We start from the raw sequence: 22,189 nt of genomic DNA, 5'->3' as shown, positions 1-22,189 counted from the left end.
ACTCAAAAAAGACGGGCCATGTACTCGTACTCGGGTATACGGGCGGGACAATCCGAACCAGGTTTTCCCCTTGTTTTGCCTTTGAATGGTTCATCTATCGATGAATTTGGGGGATTCGGGGCTGTGCGGGATGCGGCTCCGCATCGAACGACTTGCAGCAGTGGAGACTTGGCATTGTGAGAAACGCAAATGCGAATACGCTTTAAGCCGTACTTTTCAGGTTCTCTCAAAATAATATCAGGCTTCTCATCTGCGGTCGACATATACATGCATCTCCGTTCCCCCGTAAAAGTCAAAACTAGACTATCGTATGGCAAAATGACGTGTTTCAGGGTTAACCTCTTTCTTGAGCTATGACCGTATCCCTTGTGTTTTTGGGGATTGCTTGATTAGAATGGTATTAAATATGGCCTGCCCCTAATATACTAGTAGAAGAATCACAGTGTTTTTCTAGACATTAAGCATTCCAGCCTCAGTCCTTGCCATTGATCTCAACTCCTCAGTCCAGACGAACTACTCAAAATGTCCGATCTTAGTCCAAATGGCGATGCGAAGACTTCGTTGAATCATGGAGAGAATACTACCCATGCTCTTTCGACAGTCCCTACCTCTGTCACTCTGTCTGCTGAACAGTTCGAGAGGTTATACCTGACACCAATGACTCGTCAACAACCTAAACTTGCAAGACAAGTGGGAAATCCAACACCACTGTGAGCTTCAAACTACCATACCTAAATGTTTAGCTTGTTTCTCACCATGGAATGAAATTCTAGGGCACTTGGGGGCTTTGTTATTACCACGACGCCTCTTTCATGTTGTTTGATGGCGTGGCGGGGTGCCAGTGGTAATGGAATTGCGTTCATGTAAGTTGATGTATCTCAATCTCAATTATATAACATGAATGGCTGACAATAAAAGTGGCCCAATCATTTTCCTGGGTGGGCTTTTGCTGCTTATTACAAGCATTCTTGAGTTTATATTAGGAAATACTTTCCCGTGTGTTGTATTCGGGACTATCGGTGAGGAATCAATTGATACCTAGTTGCTATAAGATGTTTACAGCACTAACGGTTATTAATAGGAGGATTCTGGTTCGCATTTGCAGCATCCATGATTCCGTCTTTCAATGCTGCTGGTAAGCATACCAAACGTCCCTTTGCCACAATACATAGTTTTCTAACTCGAGGATGATTTCCCAAAGCACCTTATTCCACTTCTGGCACCGACACTATTTCCGGGCTCTCCAGTCCTAGCTTCATGACTACCTATGGTAAGTAATAGTTACAATTCCCGGTTCAAGTCTGCTATGAATTTGTCTAATAATTGATAAAGCCTTTCTATTCATCACAATGGCGGTTCTGATGCTGATATTCATGATCTGTGCAACACGTACAAACATGGTCTATACTTTGATTTTCCTGTCACTGCTTCTGGTCTTTCTCCTTCTTTCATCGGCTTATTGGAGACTCGCTGAAGGAGACTCTACCGTTGGGAATAAGTGTGTCAAAGTAAGTTCTGCTTCTAGCTCGGCTTTTGAGGTGCACATACCCCATATGCTAACATCCTTTTTCTTTGAAGGGAGCAGGTGCTGCTCTTTTTGTTGCTAGTCTGCTCGGATTCTATCTGCTTATTGTTCAGCTTTTTGAATCTCTAGGGTTTCCTTTCCATCTACCCGTTGGAGATCTAGCAGTTCTTTGGAACCGTCGAGAAAACAAGTAAGTTTCTTTTCCTCACTGCCAGTTAACGCCCAAAAATTAATATCTCGATCTTCAAGGGACAATGGTGATCGGGATTTAGAGAGCTCCGACTAGGGGGGGAATCTTCAAAATATCTCAAATACAAATTTGAACACTGTTAGCGTGGAGTAGACAATTTTGTTTATTCCATGCCTTGGAAGGCCAGGCCAAGTCAAGTGTAATCGGGAATTGAATGTTTAACTGACTTCGTGGGCCACTATCTGCAATACTTTTTAAACAGGCCAAAATTGCTGTAATGAGACAGCAGTCCATTCGAACCTCTTAATCTTCTCTGTTGCCCCAAGCGTGTCTCCTGAAATGGAAATGAAAGCATGCCAATTCAATGGTGGCTCCTATTTCAAATTAAAACTCTACTTTCGAAATTATCACTACCTAGTGTAACGGGATAGGATGCTCGAGGCAGCACGGTCGGTACGTGCAGGCCGAATGGGGCAGAAGGATGAGGGTAAACAACACCCCAACTAGGGCTATCTGCTAGCACTCTCTCGAATAGACTGTAACTCGTGTAATTGATATATGAAAGGATGATATCTAGAAACTAGCATGGAAGCTCCCTTTTATCCTTGCCTTCCAAATCAGGCCAATTACTTTACATAATCCCTATGCTGGCAGGCAGGCCGATATTCCCCCACTACACTAGTTGCATAGATATCCAATACGAGCTTATACCATTGAGATGATATCCACTTCGGAATCAATACCAACTGTGTTATATTTTGAGAAGCCAATGCCTTTGAACACAAATTATGTATTCCAATAGCAGCCAGTATTTTGTGGAAGAACCATTGGACTTGTTACAATTCTCATAATGAGTGGTATTGGCTGGACATCACTAGTTCAAGCCCATTCGCTCTAGCCTTCTGGTTAGTCTGTCGATCCCACCAGAACATAATGTAGAATGGCATGAACACGGAGCTTGTCACTCATTCTGGCCATCACAAACCAAGTTAGAAGCAACGCAAACAGGTAGATTATCATCGGATCTGCTGACCCTTTGGTCAGCTCCGACGAATGAGCGATTTGGATGGCTTCCATTTGGCCGAAGTAGCGCCGCCAACCCCCGCAAAAACCCCGCAAACTCGAGTTTTCCCCACAGTTCCAATCTCGAGGTCGCACGGCCAGGGGAGGTCACACTCTGCTTGAACCTGCATGAGGATACAAAGATATCCTCTGCCGCTCGGTATAGATACTCCCTAGGTGACCCACCACGGTCCTCATATTGTACTACCCGCCATGGAAGAGGCCCGCAGACGTCAACTACATAGCTGTGACCCTTGTCGAAAGGGTAAGAGGCGATGTGATGCTCCGGTATGTGATACCTCTCGAGGATTTACATGGTCTATGCTGATATTTGGAGACAGAAAAACCGAAAGGAGGATGGATTCAGCATGTGTTCTAATTGCAGGCGATGGAAGAAAGAATGTACCTTCAAATGGGTCTCATCAAAGCGCGTGGAAAATACTGAATCCCGCCGCAAAGCAAAGGTACTCGGTGCTGGAAAGCATCGCACTGATGGTCCATCATCTATCGAAGCATCATATAACCTTCCCCACACGTCTCAGTGGAATTCGGTTGATTTTGAGGACGCATTCACTCCTAGCGATGCTTCTAATTTTGCCTTTTCCTTTCCGACACAAGGCCAAGATCTGTCATTTGATGGATCCAATGGATCAAACTCAAGCCCTGATCGGTCGGATTTGTTCTCTTGGGGTATGGATATACCAATTGGCTGGCAAACTAGCACCGTGAACAAAGGACCTGAAAATGGGCTCCAGGGATTGGAACACCAGCCAGATATCTTTAATCCACCGATGACGACGCTTGATGATCCATTCAATCTGGAAGATCAAAACGAAGAGGAGACCAGTCTTCTTTCTTTTCAATCGGTCAGCCAATCTTATAACCAAGTTGGTCTCGGGTATTCTTCCGCGCCTCATATGAAGGGTTTATTTGACCGATCGAGCCCGTCCAATTTTTGCATTTCTTCTGAAAAAACAGCAAGTGAATATGCTCGCTCAACAATGACCCGCAACCTGATTCGAATATATCACGATAGCATGGAAAACGCACTATCATGCTGGCTAACCGAGCACAACTGTCCTTACAGTGACTCCATCAGCACGATTCTGCCAACTGGAGAAAGGAAAGAATGGGGACCCAATTGGTCGAACAGGATGTGCATCCGAGTATGTCAATTGGATCGTGTATCTTCATCAATACGGGGTCGACCTTTGAGTCCGCAAGAAGATAAGACTGCGGCTCGAGTCCTTCATCTCGCTATCATTGCATTTGCTTCTCAGTGGACACAACACGCACAGAGGGGAACTGGATTATCTATCCCGGAACCTATATCTCGGGATGAACGGTCAATTCGGGAATACGTTTGGAACGAAGCAAGACACGCTCTCGAGCATTCAACAAGGATCCCCTCTTTCCGAATAATATTCGCAAACATCATATTTTCTCTCACGCAAAGCCCACTAGAACATGCTGAGGACAGAGGACTAGGTCAATTGTTGGAGAATGATGGAGCCCCAACATTTCTAGAAACTGCCAATCGACAACTCTTCACATTTCGCCATAAGTTTGTGAGGCTCACACGGGAGAATCCTGCCAGAGTAATGGATATCCGGAAGGAATCAAGCGATTCAAGCTTTTCTGACGAATCCGAAATTTTGAATGCGCAAGAGTCTATACAGTCTGATCCTCTTCTCTCTAGTCATGAGCATCGAAGCACTCTGGGTCTTCTATTCTGGCTTGGGGTCATGTTCGATACACTGAGCGCAGCAATGTATCAGCGGCCTCTCGTGGTATCTGACGAAGACAGCCAGATTGCATCCGCGTCGCCAATTATATCCCATGTGAAAAACCCGCTTAGTCTGAATCACGTTCCAAATAGTGAAATTCGGAAGAGAAAGGATGTGTGGGATGATTTCTTCCTTCGCCCTTCTACCCAACGGGATGAAATAAGTAATGGTCAGTTAAGATGGCCATGTTCCTATGACGAGGCCGCAGCTGTTCTATCAGAAGCAACACCTGTTAAAGTCCTACTATATCGTCGAGTCACGCAGCTCCAGACTTTGGTATATAGAGGGGCCAGCTGTGACAAGCTGGAGGAGATCATTCAAAAGACCCTCCAAGTCTACCAACATTGGAACTACACATATCAGAGATTTATGCTCGACTGTGTTGAGAACCATGAGCTCTTACCTTCACGCATACAGTCATGGTATGTAATACTTGACGGACATTGGCATCTTGCAACGATGTTATTAGCGGACACAATAGAAGGAATTGACAAGGGAAGACTCGGCTCTGAAAGCGAGCGCGAAGCACGAATCTCCACAAACTTCGTCTCGACGCTCAAGACAGAACATGCATTTGCAGTCGGTGGACTCGCGCGCGCTTCGCTTCAAGGTCAAAATCCATCTATGTACCACAATTTTCATGACTCTCTCAACGAGGTTGCTTTCTTGGTCGAGCCTTGGACGGTGGTTCTGACTCACTCATTTGCCAAAGCGGCTCAGATTTCTATTGAAAGTTTGGATTTGCCGGGTGAACATAGCGTGTTGTCTGAGTCCTTCCGGCAAAATTGTCAATTTTGTATATGTGCTCTGCAATATCTTGGCAGGAAGTCTGATATGGCTTTCATGGTGGCTAGGAATTTGTCGAGATCGTTGAATTCCAAACTAAAGCAAATGGCCTGAAGGTAAACGAGGATATGCTATACTTTTGATAGCTGTGCCGCATGGTACGATCACAAATTTGTATATTGTGTGTATAACTGGTCTTCAGGGCTATAAATTATTAAGTTACATTCGTCAGGTCTTTTGATATTTCCTCTCGGTATTTCAACTACCTTCTAGGATTGTACAACGAAATCGATTAGAATTTCCTCCGCGTATTATATATAGATGATAGGCCCTCCAGTCACCCGTGCTTCACATACAAGTGCCATTTATGCAATGGTGCCATTCTACACCAGAAATAAGGTGACTGGTGTATAGTAGCACCACAAAGCAATTACCTTTTCATCCTAAATCCTCCGTTCCTGTAGTGCAACTCAGACTCAGACTCGACCATGTAGCCTTGCTTCACTGGCAACAGGTAAGATCCAAACATAAATTTCCACATCCAACATTGCACTGTTGTAGTTCCTCTGGGCTCATCCGTCTCTTGCCCTTCGCTTCAGGATCACTTGCTTCCCTTCCGGTACTCTTTCCAGTTGAGTCGCCGCTAGATACCTTTTGAAACGACTGCACCTCTGGCTGTATTGTCACAGAATGAACTCCGTACGCATGGAAGCACTCTCTGATCGTTGACGAAAGTCCATTAAAATTCAGAACGATCTCTCCATCTAGAACGATATGCACAGATGCAAGAGTTTTCGTCTGATTCAGACGCCAGATGTGTAGTTCGTGGACTGCAAGAACGCCGGGTATCTTTGAATAAATCAGTAAATAATGAAAAGATTACATGTATACTTCTTGTTGCATCATACTTGTTCAAGATCATGCTTCACATCGTCGTGATCGACGCCTTGTGGTGCACTTTGGAGAAGAATGAGGCCCGATTGTTTGACGGTAATGATGTCAGCATCTGATTCAAAATCTCAGGGTGAGGGGGTTGACGTACTCAGAGGAATGGAAGATGCAAAAATCATGATTGCGATCCCCATACTCACGGCAGGGTCGGCATAAAACCTGCCGCCATAGTGCGCGAACCAAATTACAGCTGCAGCAATGATCACGCCGAGATTGTTTGCACAGTCGCCTAGTACATGTATCAAAACACCCATCATAGCTAGATCGCGATTGGAGTTCTTAGAATTCTTGGAGTCTTTTGAGTTATGTTTATGATGGAAGTGCTGTTACTTTCGTTAACTTCGGACCCTTGCAGACGGAGTGAAGGTGCCGCAAACCTTCTGTTCTACTAGACCAACAGTTGCTGAATCGTGCCGATGGGAGACTTCTTCCGTAGCTTCATTGCCACTAGAGTCGTGGCTCGAGATATGGTTATGACTACGTTCATGATCGTGCTCATGTCCATCCTCGTGTCCATGGCCATGTCCATGATCATGATCATGATCATGATCTATCGGATTATTAACGTGAAAAGGGCAACACAGACATAAGTATCAAGATGGAAATCATACAGGACTTACCGTGTAAGAAGAGCACACTTATCAAGTTGAGACCAAAACCAACAGATCCCATTACCAGCACCAGCTTTGGATTTTCCACCTCTGCGGACATATAAGTTAGGACACCAGCATTTATCAAATTTGGGAAGATTTACCTTGTAAGGAAATGAAACGCTCAATCGACTGCAAGAAAACACTAATGCCCAGTCCAAACAAAAGAACCCCGTTGAAAAATGCACCAAGCAATTGTACACGTTGCCAGCCAAAGGTAAGCGCCTTCGGCGGCGAGTGCTTTTCTGCAACCTGCTGGAGTTAGATCGTTTCTCATTTTTAGCAGTTGGGGCCAGTAGGTTTGAAATATTTACAATGGCCGCAGCAAGAGCTACAATAAATCCGACCAGGTCATTAAGCTATACTTTGTGAGTATATGGAAGTTCACGGACATGGGCAAGATCAACAAACGCACGTAGTGAAAGGCATCAGCAACCAACGCTAGAGAATGAGTATAAAATCCGACTAGGGAATAACATGGTGATCAGCGTTTAGATAACTAGTATGGTATTTTCCTTTTGTGTGTATAGTGCTGGATGAAATACATACCGGAAATTTCAGCTATAAAGAAGCAAAAAGATATACCAATGACAGCACTAAGCCGCTGAATGCGGGTGATCTTGGGCATGATAACTTTGGGAGGTAATACCCTCTTAACATGCAATTCCTGTTAAGGAAAAAGGAAAATAGTCCTCTTTAAAGTAAAGAAAGTTGAAGCTTGAAGGTATGAGTGAGTCAAAAATGAAGTTGAAGTGGCGTGTGGAAGTTTAAACTGGCACATCCCCGGAAGAAAAGTTGCCGTTGACCCGCCGATTCTGCCAGTTTTACAATTTACTACTGCTAGTACACTCTGTAGTACAGAGTCAATGGGTAAGTATATAGATTAATGTTTACTAATATTTGGAGGTATTCTAATACTAATATTGCAGATATATGTTATTCATGATTCGCTACTATTATAGACAGTTCATCATAAAGCATAAACTAGCAACCAGTCACCAAGTTAAAAAAAAGAATATCAAAAAAAAAAAAGATGAAAAGCTCCCCCAAACTCCCCTCTGAACCTCCAAAGAACCACCAAGGAATTCCCGGAATCAGAAAATGCGAAAGGTGTATATCTAACTTTTTGATTAACTCATACCATCACCAAATCAATTCACTAATCCGATGACCTCGTCAGGCCAACGTTTAGCCCAGATCATGGCTCGTTGTGGCACTCGTCCGCCGACAGGGGCAAGGACGTGGATTTTACCCTTATCCGGTTCAACACTGGCAACGTAGAGGAAGCCAATGATACTCGCGTCGCGGACTTGAGCAGGTGTTGCCGTTGTCGGAGCATGAGTTATGGCCAGAAGGGTATTTGCTAGAGCTGTCGGAGCTGGTGGGAGGACCTTTTTCAGTGGGACTTTGCTTGAACCGCTGAGATCCCCTGCTGAACTTGCAGGATCAACTGAGAGACCGACGATACCGGGGAGAGGTGCCGCGCGGTCAGACTCTGCTGGATTGTAATTATCTCCGCCATTGCTGGGGGAGAATGAGTCGCCCATGCTGAGCTGAGATGGATCATATTCGTCTTCGTCTTCATCATCTGCTGAGGTCACGGTGTAATTGTATACTGAGAGGGCGGCGAAATCTAGTTGGGAGGTATGAGGCGAAAGTGTAATTGCTGTTGGAGAAGGCGAGATAATGGATGTACCGAAGAAATATGATTTGATCTGGAATTCGCGGGCCGTTTTGAGAAATGCGGCGTCGCGGTCAACACAACCGCCAGATTTGGAAAGCTTCACAACTGCGATGCGTTCGTCAAATGCATCTGCCGAGGCACTGGCACTCGGTTTATTATCATATTGCTTCACCATGTTGCTGTAAAGTCTTTCTGAGCCCAGAACCATGATTGTCGTGATAGCAAATTCAGTTACGATGTGATTGATCAACTCCAGAGTTCCTGGCTTGCCAGAACTAAGAATGCCTGGTGTATCGACGATGATGCCTGTCTCTCGGGAATCTTCGTCCTCGGCCATGCGACCCGTAACAGACAGCGCCAGTCGTGACACAATCGGACGATAGACAGATCCATCCGCATCGAGAGGGCTAGGATGGGGATAACTGTAGACAAGAGGCAATTTCACAGGCACAGAGCTAGGCCCAGACATCGGGGAGCTACCCCAACCCTCTTCAACATCCAGCATGGTTCGAAAAGCCGTTGCGGTAAGAGTTCCAGGTACACTGAGCATCCCCTCATTCGGATCCAAATTCACCACAATCGGCTGTCGACCAACCTTAGTCGCATAAGCCGTCAAGATCTTAGCCACACTAGTTTTGCCCGCATTATCAGGACCCAGTAATAAGACTCGCGGACCATCTTTTCCAGAGTCCTGTGTTTCCTCACGCATTGATTCAAGTGCGAAATGCGCATTCGCATATTCCACCATTGGTGTCTCCTCTGAAACATATTCACTCTGACATCCTCCTGCGCCGTGTCCAGCAGTGGGTGTAACCCCATCGAATGTAGCCGTATGTGTTTCACCTGCGCTCACTTCCAGCTCACAGCCATGCCATGAGTAAATTGCGGCTTTTGCGCCGCTGAAGGTATATGTCTGCGATTCGGCGAGTTCGGTGCCAAAGATCTCCGCGGTACCGGTGAGAAGCTACAAGTCGAGTTAGCATTTCAGAATTGATGCAAGCCATTAAAGAGACAGTAGGCAGATTGAATTATACGACTAAGTGCTGTGGTTTCAAGCTATTTGGGGAAGTGCGCATACCTTCACTTTAATGCTGTGCCCAAATGCTACTTCAAATCGCCATTCCGATCCTGGTGTCAAGTTGATCTGAGATGGCGGGGCGACGACATTTTGCCTTTCATCGGATGGCTGAGTGAGCTCTAATCCTGGAAGAGACATCGCACTGCCGGGTCCGAAATCGAGGCTGAGTAAATTCCAGAAAATGAAGCTTGGAAGATTGAAAGATGCTGGAGATGTTGAAGATGCACGGCGGAGCGGAGCTTAGCTTCGCCGCTTGTTTTGTCTGTTTGCATCAACTCTCCGAGTGACTGTACAGCTTCAAGTACCCCCAACCCATACAGATTACACTAACTAGTTTTATCAAGTACAAACATGTAGAACTAAGCATATTTATTTTTGAATCAACTCTCTACGGAAGATCTACATTTCAATAAAGCCTTGGTCTTCTCAGAAGGAATTGAAAGCTATCAGTAGGCTAACCGTTCTTTGACTCCAGGATGTCCAAGAAAGCCAGACAAGCAAAAGAAAAGAAAGTATTGGAATATTTGGTATCAGAGAGAGAGGGAGAGGATATTCGGAGGGGTTCGGAGGGAATAAATTCAACATGGGTCTCTTTAGTAGTAAACGAATGCGGAGATGGTTAAGTCTCGCAAGCAAGGGTGTAAGAAACAGGATATTAGAAAAAAGTGATGTTTGAATCAAGTACACAACAGTGAAGAAGAGGCGAGGAAGATATTTATCATAACGACAAGGGGAATGGGAGGGGGGGGGGGGATTTAGAAATTGGGGATCGCGATTGAATGGAATGTTCCTGTTTGGCGTCAAGCATCAACCTGGTAACATTCAGAGGCGAGGCGGTATCAAAGATAAATGAAATGAGGTAGGATATTCCTGGAGTGAAAGATTTACAGATAATGCATCTAAAAATGCCATGTCATGTTCATTCACTCCAGGTTCATTCTGGGCGACTGGCCTAGAAGAAGTAAGGAATAGAAGCACTATATGATTTATTAGCAAAGAACATCGGTACAACATCAAAGACGAGGGATAAACTCACGCAAGAGCAAAAGCCGCCGAGACACCAAACAATGCGCGGTTGCGCACACGCTCGCGCTTGAGCTTCTCTTCCAAAACCTTAGCTTTCTTTGTTCGCTGTGCGGCTTCCGCGGCAGTCTCCTCATCATCCTCGTCAGTGGGCTTGCGCTTCTTTGTGCCCGTAACGAGTGACAATCCATCTGTTGCCTGGTTCTTAATGGCATCCTCAACCATCTCTTGGGCTTTGGCGATCATCTCTTGTGTTTCGGCAGCTGAGGGAACCTCTGGGAGGCTGATCGGCACATCAAGCGAAACGGTGGTCTGGGCTGTGGTAACATCTTTGTCTGTTGGGTCGGCCGAAGTAACGTCCTGCTGCTCGGCCTCCTTCTCCTTGGTATCCTTCTTCTTTTTCTTCTCGGATTTCTTCTCTTCCTTCTTGACTTCCTTCTCCTTTACTTCTTCCTCGACCTCGGCCTCAGCCTCAGCTTCAGCAACAGCCTTCTTGGACTTGCGACCCCGGGTCTTCTTCTCTGGTGATCCGCTTGTCTTGACCTCGATTTGTTCCACAGTTTCAATAACACCGTTTGGCTCATCAGTCTCCAGGGAGACAGTGGTCGCGAGTGCCTCTTGAAGGCTGTTGTTAGCAGCGGTAGTTGAGGGAGTGCTAAGGACATCTTTGACCGGGCGATTCTGGCGAGACTTGCGCGGAGATGTGGAAGATTTCTTGCTGGGAGAGACTGAACGACGGCTGCGACTGCGCTGGGAAGGAGTAGAGTCTTCCTCGGGGAACTCGAATTTGGGAGGCGGAGTAATGTGCTTCTTCGCGCTGGATGGGCTCTGGACGATATCGGTGGGATCCAATAGGGCACGAACCCAGTCGTACATCTTGTATTCTCGAGAAAGCTCAAGGGCTAGAAGATTGTGGTCAGCATGCGCCAGTAATACTCCGCATAAGAATATATAACTAACCAAACAGAGGTGAAATCCAGACATTGCCGGCAACTTCCTCTTGGCTGGTGTACTCGCGCGACTTCAGGTAGTCCCGCTCGGCCTTCTCCTCATCGGTCTTGGCCCATGGGAAAGCGATCTTGAACATTCCAGTTGCGCTCACGAAACCATCCTTGCTCCTCCGCTATTCACCGTAGATGACTTGATTAGTGACTGGTTTGATGGGTCATGGATAGACACAATCGGATCAAGCCGCTTACCATAAGGAAATAAGTCTCGGGGTGCTGTGCAGAGTTGTGAGAAGGGAAGATCTCAGATCCCTTCAGATCCTTGGGCAAGGGAGCCCGCAAATGGGCATACTCAAAGAGGCCCAGGTTTTCGGGCTTGGTGGCATTGGAAGTACCAATTTGGCCGGGCTTAACGGACAAGTTGGTCTTGCCAAGGCGACGGCGCGACAGCAAATCATCATCTAGTGAGTGCAAAGTAAGATGATTGAGATTAGCGATGATCGAGGTGAGACAGTTATCGAGAGGAGAGAAGGAAGAGGAGAGAAAGAGTCGCAGACGCGCGCATGCGCCATTTGCGCGACCGCGCCTCTGGGGAACATCGAAGGTGAGACTTACAGGTCGGAGAGGCATCCGCGAGAATGTGAGGGTTATGCTTTTTAGGGAGGGATCGCGACATGGTGGGCGATGACGACGGGATGGCAACAGGGAAGATGTCTTAATCGAAGGTGGGAAGAGTTCCAGCGGGAAAGAAATGAGATGCGCCCACGGCCACGTTGCAGGCGCGTCGCCAAATGAGGTCACGAGTTCGGATTTATCAACCGAAACAAAGAATCAACGATCGAATTTAAGATCCAAATCGAATCAAATAGGACGAAAAACCAAACTCGAAAGCCGCAGAATGACTTTTTTTGAACGTGTAAGATCGAAAAAGGCGATCAGGGGAGAAGAGCGCGCGATGGAATAATTACAACCCTCAACTGGGGGAGTGTAATGGCACTTGTCTGATTCCGGGATGGTCCGGTTTGGTATTGTCTCAGTTATGTATGTATGGTATTTGATTGGACAATGCAAGGGCAATACAGTCACATCAATACGACACTGTTGGGACGGGGCGTTGGCCCCGTGACCTCTCGCATTCTTGGGGATTGACCAGTTCATCAACAATAAATTATGATATATAAAATGATGGGGGAGAGTGATAATTATATGTCTAGGGTATAATTTTTCAAGTATTCTCGTTGAAACAGTACTGTACTTCAATTCCATTGTCAATTCCTTGTCCTCTCTCAGGTCTCCCTTTATCACTCGGCCAATGGCTCATACTCTCTTGGAGCTACGTGTATCCTACGTGTACTATGTAAGTAAGTATTTAGGGCAAGGAGCTTAGCCCATCCAAGTCTTGTCTCATGTATAGTAAAAAGTACATTAAAGCAACTACAGGACTCCGTTTGCATTGATCACGTTGAATGTACAACAGAGTGTAGAACTGCACTGCACTTGCTGCCATGTACAGATAAAATAAGCTTGCATTACACCTCGCATGCACCTCGAGTGGATTTTAAACTCGTTCACTAGTACATCTCACTATACTCCGTAAAGACAATCCCGAATAGCCTCGCCCCTCCTCCCACCGCCTTTCCAACCCCACCATCGAACTGTCAGGAGACTCTTCCTGCGACTCCTTTTCTCTTCCTCGATTTCTTCAATTTCTCCTCTTTTCCTCTCTTCATCATTCATTTTCCCCTGTAGGCGGCCCGACTTCCCCCTGTTTACTCTCTCCTCCTTCGGTGTCCACTCTCGATTCCTTGGTTGAACTACTACTTCCCCCCTCATCCTGCCCCGCTATCAAAACAACAAACGATAACCACAATGGCCGACCACCACGATGACGATCTCGCTGCCACCAAGACCGAGGGTTTCAAGGTCGGTGAGAAGAAGACTCTTCAGGAATACCAGGAGCTTGGTGAGTTTCTCTTCAATTCCACTCTTCTGCCTTTCAATCTCAATACAATTCATATAATTATCACTGTTTATCTTACTCCACATTGCCTAACATTCAATCAACCCTATACAGACAAGGACGATGAGGCCATGAACCGCTGGAAGGCTTCTTTGGGGTTGAACGCCGGTGAACCCATCGGCCAGCCCAATGACCCCAAGTGCGTCATCAAGTCACTTGCTCTGGTCGTCGCCGGCCGTGAAGACGTCGTAATCGACCTATCTACCCCGGAATCCGTAGAAACCCTCAAGAATAAGCCCTTCACCATCAAGGAAGGTGCCAAATTCAAGATCAAGGTGACTTTCCAGGTCAACCATGAGGTTCTCAGCGGTCTGAAGTACGTTCATGCCGTTAAGCGCAAGGGTATTCGCGTGAGCAAGGACGAGGAAATGCTCGGTAGCTTTGCGCCTAGTACCACCGTCAAGCCCCTCTACGTGAAGGAATGTACGTATACAATCCTGCCAAGTAAACCATTGACTTTCCTCCTCGTCGGGAAACTAACCTTTTCAATAGTCCAGGAGGAGGAGGCCCCCTCAGGCATGCTGGCTCGTGGCCACTACAATGCTACCTCCCGCTTCGTCGATGATGATGATCACACTTTCCTTCAGTTTGAGTGGGCTTTTGATATCACTAAGGACTGGTAATCGATGGGTTATTCTTGGACTTCTCTTGACTTCAGTGAGCGGCCTCTTGCTTCCAAGCGTGACGAATTTCCTTGATACCAAAAGTCCGGTAGAGATGGCCCGGATTCTGGACCTTACACTGCACAGTTTGTGAACATACATTGCGCACATACAAGCCCTGTCTTCTTACCGTGTCGATTTGTTGATTTTTTTTTCTCAAACTCTTTTTTCTCTCTGTCCTTATTGCAAAGCATTTGCTTATTATTTCCTGTTTGTTCGGTTTCGCCTCATTTTATTTTCAAAGATAGGAGCGATGTTCAGTGAATTGTAATGTGCAGTTCGTATTTTTCTACCCTTCCCCAAACTCCTGTACAGTGCAATTGTAACCAAAAAAATTAAATGCGAAGAAAAAAAAATGAGATAAGAAAACTCAGGGGTATCACAAGAAATAGTCAATCGTCGGCTGAGAATCCCTGTTCTGTTGGGCCTGCTGCTCGCTTCGATGTACGTCGTTCTCGGGGGCTGCGTCAAAAATATTGAAGTATCGCTGCATTTTGTCCCCTACCTCAAGCACACTTGCGAGGTTCCCACAGCGATAACAATAATTGGGTGCACTCCAGACCGTGCTAAGCCGATCATCGAAGAGGACCTGATAGCCTTCGTTGCAAAGTTGATGAGCCCGTAGGATGTGAGACATATTGTTGACTTCTAAGAATTTCCGAACCACTTGTGCACCAAATGTATAGCCAGCTCCGCGAGGTGATAGAGAAAATTCATCACGGTCTGGGTCGGGATCTGACCAAACAAGATCGGCCATGGGGCCCTCATGTGGAATTTCCCGATAACGATCGAGAATCTTGATTTGATCAATTGAATGGATAGAGGGGGAAAGACCACCATGAACACAGAAGATCTCATCATTAATGACCACGCTCAAGGTCAGGTAATCAAACATGTCTGTAAAGTAGTGCCATACGTTGGCATTGCCGTATTTGCGCGCACATTCGGTATAGAAGCCATATGACTGTGTGACGCCGCGAGATTCGTGATTGCCGCGAATAAGGTGAACTCGTTGGGGGTATCGTAATTTGAGACAGATGAGTAAAGTGATGGTTTCCACGCTGAATAATCCACGATCTACATAATCTCCTGTTCAACGTCAATGAATGTCAGTCACTTTTTGCCCATGAACCAATACATATAAGAGATTTTGGATATATCCATGGGTCTGAAACTAACCAAGAAAGAGGTAATTGGTATTCGGACAAAAGCCACCAATCCGGAAGATCTCTAGTAAGTCGAAGAATTGGCCATGAATGTCTCCAACAACCGTGACGGGTGCCTGGATATGAACCACATTGCTTTCCTTCATCAGCAATTCCTTGGCTTTCGCACAAATCGCCTCAATCACCGACTCAGCGAGTAGCTCTTTGTTGTACAGTCGCTCGATACACTCATCCAGATCAATGGTTCCTATCTCAACCATCAGTATCGATTTCCCATATATCGTTCGAAAAATGCCAAGCATTGAATCCCAACTCCAATCATGGCACTTCACACTTACTTGGAAGGCCCGGCATTGCGGCGAGTCGTGCAAATGCACGATAAATGATTTCTTTATTTTCCTTTCTATCCTCGAAATAAATGAATGAACGATTCACACCGGTGGCGTATCAGAATCTGCCAAACAAGGTAATGGAGCTGTTGGGGAAAGGTTGCGGTGAATGCGGAGGGGTTCTCTGTGGAGTGCTGAGGGAGAGATAGCTCGGCACAGAGAATCGGACTCGGATGATGTAGAGCGAGAGTTCAACGAAGGATTAATTTGGTCCGCTGGTGAGTAGCGGGCATCATGATATGAAGCAAATCCGCACCTCAACAATTGCGCTCTCAACTTAGAGAGATCTGCGTGGAAGGCTCGGTGCAGTTGGACACCTCGGGGTGAGCCGCGTTCTGCCGCTTGGGGCCGCCTAAGGTAGTATGGCTGTCACGTGTGGACATTTAATGATTTACTTTTGATCTTCGAGTATTGGAATTTTGACATGACTAGTTTTCAAAAGGTATAGTTCATTGTAGAAGCTACCGCAGTACCCTATACTACTGGTGGGTTTTGGCTTGGCTTGAGAATTATTTGGTTTTTCAATCCATTGACATTGATGTCATGCTAGTATGTATAATACTACTAGTTATACAGTATGTATACACTACTAGTGTAGTAGGCTAACTATCGTCAAGTATCCTGGAGGAGTGGTACTAATATAGTATATTAAGCCGCCATGAATGTATGCATAGTTTTAGTACTAGTACTAAATATTGGAACCAATTATCATCAGAAATCTTGAACGATTCATCAAGCCCGAGACCTAAGGCTTTGGCCTCGATTGTGTAAGCAACTGTCGCGCCTCTTTATGTACAGCCTCGCTCTCGGAATCAGTATCATCTTCTTCATCTTCAGAGTCGGTTTCTTCTTCCGAGCCAGATTCCTCCTCTGAATCAGTCTCCTCTTCAGAGTCAGTTTCGGACTCGCTCTCCGTCTCCGACTCTTCCTCTTCATCAAGCCATTGACTCAAGTTCTTCTTTCCGATGGCACCACCGGGTGCAGCCGAGCCATTATGTCCGCGAGGGGGAACATTGGCTTGATGTTGGCGAAGTGCTTTGTCTAGACGCTCACCTGCAGTCAAAGAAGCTTGAAGGGTCGATGGTTCCTCGGCCTTAGCTTCTTCCTTTCGGAGGCTGGGATCGGGTTCTTGTCCCAACTCAACCCAGCCTGGCAGGTTCATATAGCCCCGGAGACCATGATAGCCAGCTTCAGAGCCTACAACAAGTGTTGCAGTTCCAATAAGCAAGTCCTTGCGGGTTTCCGATGGGCTTGGTGTATGGGGCACAGGCTTTGGTGCTAAGAGTAGAAGATTGGCTAATTGAGTCGTAGAAGGGCTGGCGAGGAGGGCTTTATAGAGGCGTGCTCGATCACGTAGATCGTACGAGGTGTCGTAGCGAGCAAGGAGGAGAATGTATCGCCAGAGCAAAGTAATGCGATCCTCTCCCTCTTCTTTTGCCTCAATCTCTCCTTTGTCGTTTTCTTGCACATCAAGGCTGTTGTCTGTTTGTTTCCTCTCTTCCTCTCGCTCTTCAGTCCATTCATTACGAATTTCCTGTTCGATCGTTGCAGGGCGTTCAGACGCAGATGTAGACTCTGTATCTTTTGGCTCTTTGGATGGGTTTTGCAGCAGATGGTGAAGATATACTTTTGCGCCAAGTAGCACAATCTGTTGCTTCACGACCTCTGGCTCATTGGCAAAGCTTTTAATCAAGATGCGGAGAACATCCGGCGCGATGTTATGTCCAGGGTTCTCTCCCGCAAACTCGCCAACCAACCAAATGATGGTGGCCCGGGCGTCAGGATTAGTTGTTGTTCCAAGGTGTGTGATGAGTTGGATGACGGTCTGTTTATGCGAGGTAGGGTCCTGCTGAATCAGGTGACGGATGACAGTAAGAGACTCGGAAACGAGATTTCCATCCAGGCTCGAGATCTGGCCTAGAAGAATGCGAAGACACAGAGAAGCAGTAGAAGTATCTCCTTGCGCACAGCGACCAATAGCTCGAACACTCTCCCGAACCAAGTCCGGATCAGTGCCCTTAGAAAAATGCTCAAGTTCACTGATGACCACGCTCTTCCAATGCTTCCCACAATAGGGGAAAATTATCGTCATAACTTCCAGCTTGAGGCGCCAGATATGCGGAGGATCGTTAGCATGAATAAGAAAATGTGAAATATATCTCGTAAATGGCTTGGGGTCCCTTAAGGCGACAGCAACAATATTGTAAAGAGCAATAAGCTGTATGTCTTGTGGACTTCGAAGTAGAGCCACCAGCGGGCCGATAGCAGAGACGAGGTACTCTGAAGGTGCAAGGTAGAGGAAACAACGAACGACGCTGACAATGACGGCTGAGTTGCGATTTTGGAGTAACAGCTTGGATGCTCGGAGCAGAAGCTCGAGATCAGGATCAATCAGTGGTACCTCATGACTATCATCCTCATCTGGACCATCTTGGACCATTGTTTCATCTTCGTAGAAGGGTTTCGAAACTTCTGCTTTTACCTTTTGAGTCCGATGAGGGAAGCATTTTCGGGCGTAGAAAGTCAACAGACGGAGAGTAGCCAGCTGGCTCCATTCATCCATATCAACCAGTTTTTTAACTAGGCTGCGATAATGTTTATGGATCAAGCTAATATCTTCGGGACAGACTTCCAGAAACGCAGCAACCGCAGGGCCCACAACAAAATATTGAGTATCACCAAGAAGGGTTGAAATATAACCAGTCAGCTGCGGTAGCGTATTAGGGTCCAGACGATAACACTTGGGGATGGCCAATGCAGCAGCCTTGCGCACATGAGGACTCATGTCACCACATCCTCGTTTGATGGCCAATGATACGATCTGGCTGATGACCGGTACCCGTATTCCAGACATTGTCCGCAGTGCCATTACTCGTACTTGAGGATTCTGATCGGTCAAGGACTTCTGGATCGCGTTGATGGACAGAAGCGCCATGTCCGGTTCAGCTTCCGCATGGTGAACCAGGTAAATGTAAACCAATTTCTTAATCTCGAGATTGGCGCTTGCTGCATTTTTGACGACGGCCGGGAAGAAATCGAATGAGGGTTCGGAGCGGTACATTAGCTAGAAAATGTTGCAACCATGTTAACAGTCGTTTCTCAAGATAAAAAGCCAGTGGTCATCATGTTATCGCCGTACCGAAATGACTCTCCGCAAACCATCCAGGGTTTCCTTCTCATGACGACTATCTAGGAGCTTCTTAATATGTGGAACACTATATGTCCGTGACGAAAAATCGGTCTTCGAGCTTCGATTGCTTGCGGCGGATTGGGCAGCCTCTAAAGTGAGCTCTCGAGCTATGCGCACAGTGAAGACACACAGTCAGTTCCATATCGAGGCGACGCGCGCGCGGGGAATCAGGTGCCCGGCTTACCTGTCTCCAGCATCGAGGATATCCTTGAAATAGTCTCCATCTTTCTTCCAGTCCCCAAGAGGGCCCAAATCCAAGAGACACGAGAATTGGCCGAAGGAAGATGGTTGGAAGGTCAAGTGGGGGGAACGAAGGCGGAGGAGGTGCGTGACCTCCGCGGAAGAGGCGATCTTCCGCGATTTCCAAGCATCTCCCTCGGCCAGTTTTATTTTCTTTCTCTTCGATTTCTTCTCCTCGAATGTCGAGTTCTTTTAAAGCTCGCTTCCTCAGATCATGACCAGACTTCAAGCTTCCTCGGTCTTGGACTATTTGACAAGGTACAAATTGAGGTTCTACGATAATTGATCACCCAGAGGATATTTATCAAGATACTAGTTATGGCATCTACACCAATAGTCGTGCTCTCTGAACTACTAGTCACGGATCTACTACAACACCTCCTCAAGACTAGTCTAACAACTCGTCTTATTGTCTGTGGGACGAGGACTGAATTTCTCGTGCAATTATCTGCTGCTACTCGAAACCAATCCGACTCGAATGTTGAAACCCGTCATGATCTACTTACGAAAACCATCGGGTTATTGGCCAACTCGAGCAAGATTCAATTAGCCTTCTGTCCTTCACTAGAGAGTCTTCGAGCTTACCTTGCAATTTTGCCATTGATTCCTGGTTCTGAGAAGTCCCTGGAAATGGATCAATTCGATAAACCCCAAGTTCTTGCAATCTTGGATCTCGTGGCTCTACATACAACAACGACCGAGTTCTCTGCACAAGGGCTGTCAAGAACGTTTGCTACTGCAGTCGAGAGTGCCTACCACGCAGGAATCGGGCTGATGCTTTGTGAATGTTCTAATGCGGTAGACCCTTCGAGCTCGGACTGGGGTGCAAGACTATGGAATACGCAGGTCCCTCTACTAAATGGCTCTCTGCGAATCCGGGATGATAGTGGAGCCTGGGGTGGACATGCTGTCTCTGTCAGGCGAGTTGCCGAACGATGGTTCAAATTTGGTACATATACATGAAAATTAATAGGACGAATGAATTGATGACCTCCAAACAGGAGCCAAGGGAAATTGCAATATGATCGAACTCCATAAAATAAATTTATACACTGCCCGGGTATCCTAGAGCGCACCGTTGAACTCCTGTCCCAAATAAACAAATAAAGAAAACAAGCCAAAGATTCTCTTTTCCTCAAAGCGACTTCTCCATCTCCGTGATGTAGAGTTTGATATGTGACTCCAGTTTGAGGTATTGATCATGGGCTGACTGGATTTCGCTTTCGATGTTTTCTTTAAGATCAGCCATCTAGATGATCGGTTAGCAGATAAACCTTTAGAAAATGCTGATTAAATTCCAGCCTTACCTTCTTTTCTGTTTGCTCGATACGAATACGTCTCCTTTCCATATCACGTTGCTTCTCCGCACGCTCCTCGCGCAGTTGTTTTTGAACATTGCGGAGCTCTTCCATCCGAGCTTGTGCGATCTCAGCCTTCTCCTGCGCATTCCTGCGAAGTTGTTCGATTCGATCGTTCAGACGAGAGAGTTGACGCTGGAGGAGATGCTCGGTCTGCTCAACTTCCCGTACACTATTACCCCTGTCCGATATAGCCTCCTTATTACGAGCAGCATGTGATTCCTCTTCCTCTTCTTTCTGCAATTCTGTCGCAATTTCGTCAAGTAATTTCACACATGCCTGCACATCGTTCGAAACCACAGTGAATGTATCCGATGAGGTCTGGAGCGCCCTAGCTCGTTTCTCCATTGCATCAATCTGTGCTTTTTCGCGCATCAAGTTCTCCGCTAGCTCTGTTAATGAGGATTGTAATGTCGCCGGAGATTCTAGAACGTATGGTCGAAGTTTTTCGGCCTCTTGTCGAGTGCGAACGGTTTTTTCAGTCTTCTCCTCTAATTGTTGTTGCCGACGCGATCGTTCCGATTTAACTCTTTCGAGATGGTCTGCGACCCTTGTTTGCTCCCGGCGAAGCTCCAATAGACGAGCTTTCAGCTCATCATTCCGTGCTACTTTTTCGCGTACTTGGGCCTCGTTGGCTTGTTGATCTCGTCGCATCTCTGCCAGGCGCTGCTCCATCTCTTGGTTTTCCATGTGCAAGGTCTCAATTCGCGATTTGGTCCTTTCGGTCTTGTTGAAGTGCTCGTCAATCACGGGGGCTTGCGATTCACGGAATCGCACGAAATTAATGAGATAGGAAAAAATCTTGACCAATCGGTCGTGGGTGGGCTTGGTCAGGTCGGTGAATGTGAAGTCGTTGACACCGCACTTGAAACAGTTAATACTGATTTGATGGTCAACGAGAAGGACAGGGGCTCAATACCTCTGCTAAAAGCTTTCGGACATTCACGAAGAAACCCATGAGATTTCGCGTGTCATTAGGAACAATATCCGGGTAGTCGCCGCAGACATCCTCTGCAGCTACATGCATCGCCGGTTCAACAGTCTCGCGCGTAGTGTTCATGAGAAGCTCCGCAAACCATTCAAAAACCATCTGAATTTGCTGGGGATTGGGTTTGGCGAGATCAGAGGGACTGAAAGGAATTCCAATATCGTTGATACATCCTGCGATTTCTTTATCGGGCTGCCATTCAGTTAGCGATGTGTGTCCATGATACCCTAAATATTCAGCTCGCGCTAGAAGTGCGACTTACCAAGCGCATTAGTGCGTCATTATCATCTTCTTTCTTGCGCCGATTGTGATGCTGCTGCTGAGAGCCAGCCATGCTCATCCGACTGTTGTACGCCATAGTTTTTGGCCAGCGGAGTGATTAGTCCGAACTGGGTTCAAGGATCAGATTAAAACAATCACAGAGAATGCCCAGAAAGATTGTTGTTGTGATGTGCGGGCCTCTTCTCCCAAGTAAACAATCGCCCTTTCCGCC

At 46.5% G+C, this 22,189-nt stretch overlaps 10 protein-coding genes across 10 annotated transcripts; 4 read left to right on the top strand and 6 right to left on the bottom strand.

Annotated features, from left to right (window-relative positions):
* Positions 1-522: 522 nt before the first annotated feature.
* On the top strand, positions 523-1,811 carry N7469_001134 (uncharacterized protein; the record flags this gene model as incomplete). Its single annotated transcript, XM_056640054.1, has 8 exons — positions 523-710; positions 774-863; positions 919-1,019; positions 1,082-1,135; positions 1,202-1,270; positions 1,333-1,508; positions 1,579-1,715; positions 1,775-1,811. The coding sequence occupies 8 exons, from the start codon at positions 523-525 to the stop codon at positions 1,809-1,811; spliced, it is 852 nt and encodes a 283-aa protein (XP_056505811.1).
* Positions 1,812-2,990: 1,179 nt separating this feature from the next.
* Positions 2,991-5,464, top strand: N7469_001133 (Zn(II)2Cys6 transcription factor domain-containing protein; the record flags this gene model as incomplete). Its single annotated transcript, XM_056640053.1, has 2 exons — positions 2,991-3,065; positions 3,119-5,464. 2 exons carry the CDS (start codon positions 2,991-2,993, stop codon positions 5,462-5,464), a joined length of 2,421 nt encoding a protein of 806 aa, XP_056505810.1.
* A 387-nt stretch (positions 5,465-5,851) lies between these two features.
* On the bottom strand, positions 5,852-7,579 carry N7469_001132 (cation diffusion facilitator family transporter; the record flags this gene model as incomplete). Its single annotated transcript, XM_056640052.1, has 9 exons — positions 5,852-6,199; positions 6,259-6,368; positions 6,393-6,624; positions 6,649-6,851; positions 6,922-7,002; positions 7,056-7,206; positions 7,266-7,310; positions 7,367-7,416; positions 7,501-7,579. The coding sequence occupies 9 exons, from the start codon at positions 7,577-7,579 to the stop codon at positions 5,852-5,854; spliced, it is 1,299 nt and encodes a 432-aa protein (XP_056505809.1).
* A 523-nt stretch (positions 7,580-8,102) lies between these two features.
* Positions 8,103-9,851, bottom strand: N7469_001131 (cleavage polyadenylation factor subunit CLP1; the record flags this gene model as incomplete). Its single annotated transcript, XM_056640051.1, has 2 exons — positions 8,103-9,599; positions 9,714-9,851. The coding sequence occupies 2 exons, from the start codon at positions 9,849-9,851 to the stop codon at positions 8,103-8,105; spliced, it is 1,635 nt and encodes a 544-aa protein (XP_056505808.1).
* An 814-nt stretch (positions 9,852-10,665) lies between these two features.
* Positions 10,666-12,359, bottom strand: N7469_001130 (KilA-N domain-containing protein; the record flags this gene model as incomplete). The annotated part of the gene is made up of 5 exons (XM_056640050.1): positions 10,666-10,690; positions 10,750-11,638; positions 11,697-11,859; positions 11,936-12,144; positions 12,299-12,359. 5 exons carry the CDS (start codon positions 12,357-12,359, stop codon positions 10,666-10,668), a joined length of 1,347 nt encoding a protein of 448 aa, XP_056505807.1.
* Positions 12,360-13,552: 1,193 nt separating this feature from the next.
* N7469_001129 (rho GDP-dissociation inhibitor) lies at positions 13,553-14,326 on the top strand (the record flags this gene model as incomplete). The annotated part of the gene is made up of 3 exons (XM_056640049.1): positions 13,553-13,646; positions 13,758-14,126; positions 14,196-14,326. 3 exons carry the CDS (start codon positions 13,553-13,555, stop codon positions 14,324-14,326), a joined length of 594 nt encoding a protein of 197 aa, XP_056505806.1.
* Positions 14,327-14,744: 418 nt separating this feature from the next.
* On the bottom strand, positions 14,745-15,885 carry N7469_001128 (serine/threonine-protein phosphatase; the record flags this gene model as incomplete). Its single annotated transcript, XM_056640048.1, has 3 exons — positions 14,745-15,454; positions 15,545-15,778; positions 15,870-15,885. The coding sequence occupies 3 exons, from the start codon at positions 15,883-15,885 to the stop codon at positions 14,745-14,747; spliced, it is 960 nt and encodes a 319-aa protein (XP_056505805.1).
* A 780-nt stretch (positions 15,886-16,665) lies between these two features.
* On the bottom strand, positions 16,666-19,334 carry N7469_001127 (AP-3 complex subunit beta; the record flags this gene model as incomplete). The annotated part of the gene is made up of 3 exons (XM_056640047.1): positions 16,666-18,984; positions 19,060-19,217; positions 19,295-19,334. 3 exons carry the CDS (start codon positions 19,332-19,334, stop codon positions 16,666-16,668), a joined length of 2,517 nt encoding a protein of 838 aa, XP_056505804.1.
* A 334-nt stretch (positions 19,335-19,668) lies between these two features.
* N7469_001126 (uncharacterized protein) lies at positions 19,669-20,313 on the top strand (the record flags this gene model as incomplete). The annotated part of the gene is made up of 1 exon (XM_056640046.1): positions 19,669-20,313. The coding sequence occupies one exon, from the start codon at positions 19,669-19,671 to the stop codon at positions 20,311-20,313; it is 645 nt and encodes a 214-aa protein (XP_056505803.1).
* Positions 20,314-20,485: 172 nt separating this feature from the next.
* Positions 20,486-22,054, bottom strand: nuf2 (kinetochore-associated Ndc80 complex subunit NUF2; the record flags this gene model as incomplete). Its single annotated transcript, XM_056640045.1, has 4 exons — positions 20,486-20,599; positions 20,658-21,572; positions 21,628-21,888; positions 21,959-22,054. The coding sequence occupies 4 exons, from the start codon at positions 22,052-22,054 to the stop codon at positions 20,486-20,488; spliced, it is 1,386 nt and encodes a 461-aa protein (XP_056505802.1).
* Positions 22,055-22,189: the final 135 nt, after the last annotated feature.

Source organism: Penicillium citrinum, assembly GCF_028827155.1.
Source record: "Penicillium citrinum strain IBT 23319 chromosome Unknown utg000001l:1.0-4955037.0:1.0-4956770.0, whole genome shotgun sequence".
Taxonomy (NCBI): domain Eukaryota; kingdom Fungi; phylum Ascomycota; class Eurotiomycetes; order Eurotiales; family Aspergillaceae; genus Penicillium; species Penicillium citrinum.
Note: the sequence above shows the minus strand (reverse complement) of the source record. Positions and strands in the feature narration are given on the sequence as shown.